The sequence below is a fragment of the Mustela nigripes genome, chromosome 2 (genome assembly GCF_022355385.1).
Source record: "Mustela nigripes isolate SB6536 chromosome 2, MUSNIG.SB6536, whole genome shotgun sequence".
Lineage (NCBI taxonomy): Eukaryota > Metazoa > Chordata > Mammalia > Carnivora > Mustelidae > Mustela > Mustela nigripes.
Window position 1 is genome coordinate 163044593 of NC_081558.1, and position 6249 is coordinate 163050841.

The following is a 6249-nucleotide window of genomic DNA, read 5'->3' on the forward strand; positions in this document are numbered from 1 at the left end:
CGTCATGATCTCAGGGTCCTGGGATCGAGTCCCGCATCGGGCTCTCTGCTCAGCAGGGAGCCTGCTTCCTCCTCTCTCTCTCTGCCTGCCTCTCCATCTACTTGTGATTTCTCTCTGTCAAATAAATAAATAAAATCTTAAAAAAAAAAAAAAAACTGATTTTCTCGGGGGACCTGGGTGGCTCAATTGTTAAGCATCTGCCTTCAGCTTGGGTTACAATCCCAGGGTCCTGGGATTGAGCCCTGCATCAGACTGCTGCTCAGTGGGAAGCCTGATTCTCCCTCTCCCATCCCCCCTGCTCCTGTTCCCTCTCCGGCTCTCTCTCTCTCTGTCAAATAAATTTAAACATCTTTAAAAAAAAAAAAGGAAGGAAGGAAGAAGGAAACTGATTTTTTTTTTTTTTTTTGATCTTTTTGTGAAGGAGTCCCTGCTCCAAACCTAGGATGGGCAGAAGTAAAGTTTTGCCTCTTTGTACTATCATTTACCACACTTGGAGCTATACCACTTCCAGCTACACTTTTTCCACCGAAAAGTTTGTGGGGTGTGTGAGTGTGTGTGTGTGTGTGTGTGTGTGTGTAAGGTTTTATGTATTTATTTGACAGAGTTCAAGTAGAGGAGCAGGCAGAGGGAGAGGCACCCAGGAACCTCTCCTTTTTAAAGTTTTAATAAAAACTGTTTTGTATGGTTTTCTAAAAGGGCACCGGACAGGGATGCCTGGGTGGCTCAGTTGGTTAAGCGGCTGCCTTCAGCTCAGGGCGTGATCCCAGCATCCTGGGATTGAGTCCCACATTGGGCTCCTTGCTCTGCAGCGAGCCTGCTTTTCCCTTTGCCTCTGCCTGCCATTCTGTCTGCCTGAGCTAGCTCGCTCGCTCTCACTCTCTCTGACAAATAAATAAATAAAATCCTTATAAAGGGGGGGTGGGGGTGCGCAGGACAGAGTAGGTTAAGCTAGGATTCCAGGGCTTGTATCTTGGAGCCGGCACTTAAGAAAAGTAGAAACAAAGACCATGATCTATTCTTGACCAGAAGAACATCAGAATTTAGTCGTGCTGTCTTCATTTTTCTTTCCCTTTTCCTTCTCCAGGTGTCAGGTGGTGTGTGGTCCATGGAAAAAGTCTGCCTGCAGACACAGAAGGTTGGGTTCACCTGCAGTTCCATGCAGGACAAGCCTGGGTGCCTGAAAAACGGGGAAGAGTATGTGCCCTGTTCTTGCTACCAGCCTGCAATTTTCCACCCCCACACTTGGAGGACAATATGCTGTGCCCCAGATGTGTTCGGAGGTAAGTACCTGGTCCTTTTCTACAGACGAAAACTGGACACCTGGCGTTCAGTTAGGGTAGAGAGGAGATGCATGTTAATTTTAAATAGATCCGTATTTCTTACACAAGCTGTCAGTAAAGAGTTCCAAGAAAGTAATTACTGAGTTAAGTGTATTCCTAAGAAAAAGCATTTATAGGTCAGGGCTTACTGCTTCTGCCTAGAGACCCACCCATAATTGTGGAGAAACAGTATTGATTAAATACTGTATTACAGGTATATGCATGTCACAGAAATAATGACTAGCAAAACAACAGCAACAAAACCCCCTAAGTAGACTCCAGTCTAATGGGGATATTGCTCTGTAAACATAGTACATGATGACTAGTATCAAAGAAGAGGTTTCTTAACTTGAAGGAAGAATTGCCTACGTGGAAAGAAGAAGAAAGCTCATTTTTTAATAGGGCATCCAATGCCAAGGCTGAGAGAATTGAGGACAAAGTAGAAATTTTTAATATTTTAGTGTGACAGCTATGGTTAAAAAAAAAAAAACAACAAAACTGCTTGCTCCTTATAAAGTGGGCATAATAATGCCTATCTGAAGTACTGTGAAGATTAGAAGAGTTAATAAATGTAAAGTTCTTTTTTTCTTTTCCTTTTTTTTTAATTTATCTGACAGAGATCACAAGTAGGCAGAGAGGCAGGCAGAGAGAGAGGAGGAAGCAGGCTCTTCACGGAGCAGAGAGCCAGATGCGGGGCTTGGTCCCAGGACCCCGGGATCACGACTTGAGCTGAAGGCAGAGGCTTTTTAACCCACTGAGCCACCCAGGTGCCCCAATAAATGTAAATTTCTTAGCACTGTGTCTGATGTGGGAAAGCATTAAAAAAAAAAATGTGGGTATTAATTATTCCAGCGAGTGGGATTCCTTTCAATGAAGTCATAAAGATGGAAATATACAGTGTATGCAAAAAAAACAGTTTTTGGTTCTAATCGAGCACTATAGACTTTAAGTAATATCATTAGTTTAGGGTCTGATTATAGTCAGCTTTGAAGGTTTAGAATTTACCCAGTAGCCCATGGTGCTCTTTCAAATGATGCCTTTAGTTATGTGATCAATGAAATACCTCCATAATCACCAAAGAGCCTACTCTAGAAGTATAATTGTGAAGAGAAACAAAAGTTTTTTTGTTTTTTTTTCCTCTGTAATTTAAATTCTAAGCCAATTAAAATCAACAGTGACTGGCTGGTGCAGAATAGACCTGGGGAGGGAAGGGACCCAATAAATTTGTTCTCTGTAAACTAGACTAGCTAATTCTTTTAAGATTTCTGATTCTAAATAGGATGGGAGATATTTTTATTAAAAGAAGCCACTACTATTGACAAACAGGTGAGGTGGGGTGAGGTAAAGCGGGGTGAGTACTGTTGTTTCGAAGCCGTAGCAATAGCACTGGCTCAAGGAAGGGGACAGTCCTCCACTGAAGTCCCTTTTCTTGCAGCAACCATTTCCATAATTTTACCCAGGCCACTTCACTTTTCTGGGCCTCGGTTTCCACATCACTGATAAAAAGAGCCACATTGACAGGGAGGTGTGCAAAAGTCATCAAAGTATGAAAATTTAAGCAGCACCAAGAAGTTTGTATGCCTGTAAAGAAAATTTTTTTAAGATTTTTTATTTATCTATTTGACACACAGCACAAGAGCACACTGAGGCAGAGCAGCAGGCAGAGGGAGAGGGCGAAGCAGACTCCTCGCTGAGCAGGGAGCATGGTCTCATGACCTGAGGAGGAAGGCAGCCACCTAACTCACTAAGCCACCCAGGTACCCCTGAAAAGAAATTTTTAATTCCAAAAGCTATTGTATTTAGGGGTTTTGTTTGTTTGTTTCCATTATATTTACTTTTATAGAGAATCTACTGAGGAGGATGAAGTACAGTTTTTTTTTCCCCCAAAATATACACATTGCATTGGTCATAGTACAGTACTATAATACAGTAGAAATATAAACAACAAAAATCACTTTATTTTTTAAAATTTATTTTTATTGAAGTTCAGTTAACATACAGTGTATTAATTGGTTTCAGAGGTGGAGGTCCATGATTTATCAGTTTTCTGTAATACCCAGTACTCATTGCATTATGTGCCCTCCTTAATGCCTATCACCCAGTTTTAAAGAAAAGGATATATATGCAAAATTTTGTAGTTTCAAAGATTAGAGTGTAGGGGCACCTCGGTGGCTCAGTGGGTTAAGCCTCTGCCTTTGGCTCAGGTCATGATCTCGGGGTCCTGGGGTTGAACCCCCACATAGGGCTCTCTGCTCAGTGGGGAGCCTGCTTCCCTGTCCCCTTCTGCCTGCCTCTCTGCCTACTTGTGATCTCTCTCTGTGGCAAATAAATATATAAAATCTTAAAAAAAAAAAAAAAGTGAAGGACACGAAATCTGATCAGGTAGCTTTTTATTGGGTGATGGGCCACTGAAGGGTTGGAAGCAAGAAAGTGCACTGAGGCTTACATTGTAGAAGAGGGAAGAGAGTGAGATCTGTTAGAAAAATGTGGGAAAGTTGTTTTTAATAGGTTTTACAGGCCTAGCATCTTCTAAAGGTGCCAAAACAGAATCTGGCTTTAGGTAATATAAGTGAAGCAGAAGAAGGTAGAAATGATACACTCGCTTGGATAATGGGAGATTCAGAGCAGTGAAGGATACAGGTTCCTTTTTGAGGCTTGAATATGTGAAGCAGACAAGTAGGAGGGGTGACTAGAGGTGTTTTCCAAAAGCACAAATGGAGAGGTGCATCAAAAGGATACTCAAAGGAGATTTCCATTGTGCTGTATTGAAAAGGGTGTGCTTCTGGGCTTAGTTTGGTGCAGCCCAGAGATCCCTCTCCCCAGCCCTCAGTTGTGCTGGAACCATCCCCCCTTGGCCTACAGGGCCCCCATCCTTAGGGTCAAGGTTACTGAACATCCTAGGTCTTGGACAGTTGACAGAGGTAGAAGCCTGAAGTAGGTAGAACCCTCAGGTTAGACTCCTCCTCCCCCAGCCAGGAGTGGCAGCCCCTGGGCCCCAGTTACTGTCTCTCACAGGACAAAGTATGTGAGTGTGCACTTGTATCTCCCCCTTCTGGCTGTCCTACTTCTTGCCAAGAATTGTTGCTGCCAAGCAAGTTGAATAAAATTGAGGTCACTCTGGAGAGTCCTTTAATGACCTACCAAGGCCACTAGGCAAATGGTAAAAAAATTCATTGGGGGGCTTTTCCTGCCCATGGGCTGCAGATAGGAGCATATTACAGAGACATAACGGGCCTAATAGTTACTCCTTGATGACTTGGTTGCATGCTTTACCCCCCACTATCCTCAAGTTCAGGAACAGTTCCACCAGTGGCATTCTTGGCTGTTTTTAAGGGTGTAACTTAATGTTTCTTCTTGGATCTTATCTTTTTAAAAAGGAACATACTTTGTTTGCTTTGTAGGAATAAGGTATTAATGAAAAGCCTCCAGTGAGCTCGCAGTACCAGGAAAAGGGGTACAGCGGTGATTATGATTACTGGTAGAAAGGGAACTTCAAGCAACTCCGCAGTGCCACTGATGGGAACTGAAGGCTGCTCCACACCCTCCATCTTCCTGCTTCCAGGGCCCACGGGCCTGGTCCACTGCAGATGTTACCCTCCGACCCCTAGACCCCTACCAGGGCCTGCACTGTCGTGGGTTGGGATACAAGGGCTCTTAATGCTTTACATTGGAAAAGCATTTCAAAATTACTATTTATTCTACTAAATAAGATGGAAAAGTCATTCTTCTACCAAACGTTGACCCTTCTGAAGTAGAAGCAAACTTAAGAGTTCTTTTGAGGTGGGAGACTGAGCCTCGCCTTGCCTCGCCTCGCGGAAGGGGTGGGGTGGGAAGCGCACCTGTACAGCATCTAAGCTGGATTTCTCTTCTCGCGAGAGCCTGACTCCCCCTGCCCAGAGGCTGCTCAGGTTCATGGTTTCAAACGGTAGAGTGTTTCAAACCTAAGGGAAAGCTTTTATTCTTTCCCACTCCCCAAAACATACTTTTAATATAACAAAACGTTTTTTGATGTTTTCTTAATAACCTGAGACCTCTGTGGTGTGTCTCAGGAATAAAAACACAGAACACTTGGCTGATATTATTTCCCCTTGTAACTATTATGTATGTTTCTAGTGGTTAAAAATAATTTAAGGATATTTCTGACTCAAAAATTCTTAATGTATTGGATTTCAAATGTGTATGTAAAACCTATTGTACATAGGAGACCATATGCATTCTGGGCAAATTATTAATATTCTTAACTCAGGAGTAAGCCAAAAATAATGATTTTTTTTGGCGTGATTTTTTTTAAACCGCTCAAATGAGGTAGGATTGATATTTTTAAAAAACTACATTTACTGTATACACTTTGATGAGTTTGATTTATTTAAAATTTTTACATTCTCCTGAATTTAGAGTCCTTGGTTCTTAGAAAAGATTTTTTTGTTTGTTTGTTTGTTTGTTTGTTTTCCCCACTTGTGGCTTTATGGCAGTTTCCAACATGGGTTTATTGTTGTGGATTTTGCCCTATGATCTAGATGTTTAGGAGGAGTGGGGGGAGAGAAAATGTCCAGTTTCCCACCTGGAAACTGAAGTCACAGTTGGGCAGAGCTGTCTATCCAGAAGCGCATGTGTGGTGTGAGTAAGGTATGTGATGCCCCAGGAATGGTGATAGGAGACATCTGGAGCCAGCCCTCCGAATTTCTCCTGGCTCCAAAGGGACCTATAAGCTCCCAAGAATTGGGGTTGAAGTCCTTGAGCTTTGGAGTCAGGTTCTGCCCAGACATGGCTGGCTAAGGCAAATGGATCTATGTGAAGAAAGCCTGTGAACTCCCTGCCAGAAAGCAAAATTGGAAATCGCTATATCTCCAAGGACCCAGCCCTAAGGGGCAGATGTGGGAGGAGAAAGATGGGGAAATTTTTAAAATGCTAACTCACTGAATTGGTATTA

At 42.7% G+C, this 6249-nt stretch overlaps 1 protein-coding gene across 1 annotated transcript in view; it reads left to right on the forward strand.

Annotated features, from left to right (window-relative positions):
* DPPA4 (developmental pluripotency associated 4) overlaps window positions 1-4751 on the forward strand; it is a 10000-nt gene extending 5249 nt beyond the window's left edge. Inside the window, exons 6-7 of the mRNA XM_059388360.1 lie at window positions 1085-1280; window positions 4721-4751. Coding sequence (XP_059244343.1) covers window positions 1085-1280; window positions 4721-4751 — 227 coding nt within the window. The remainder of the gene's footprint in view (window positions 1-1084; window positions 1281-4720) is intronic.
* The last annotated feature ends 1498 nt before the right edge of the window (window positions 4752-6249 follow it).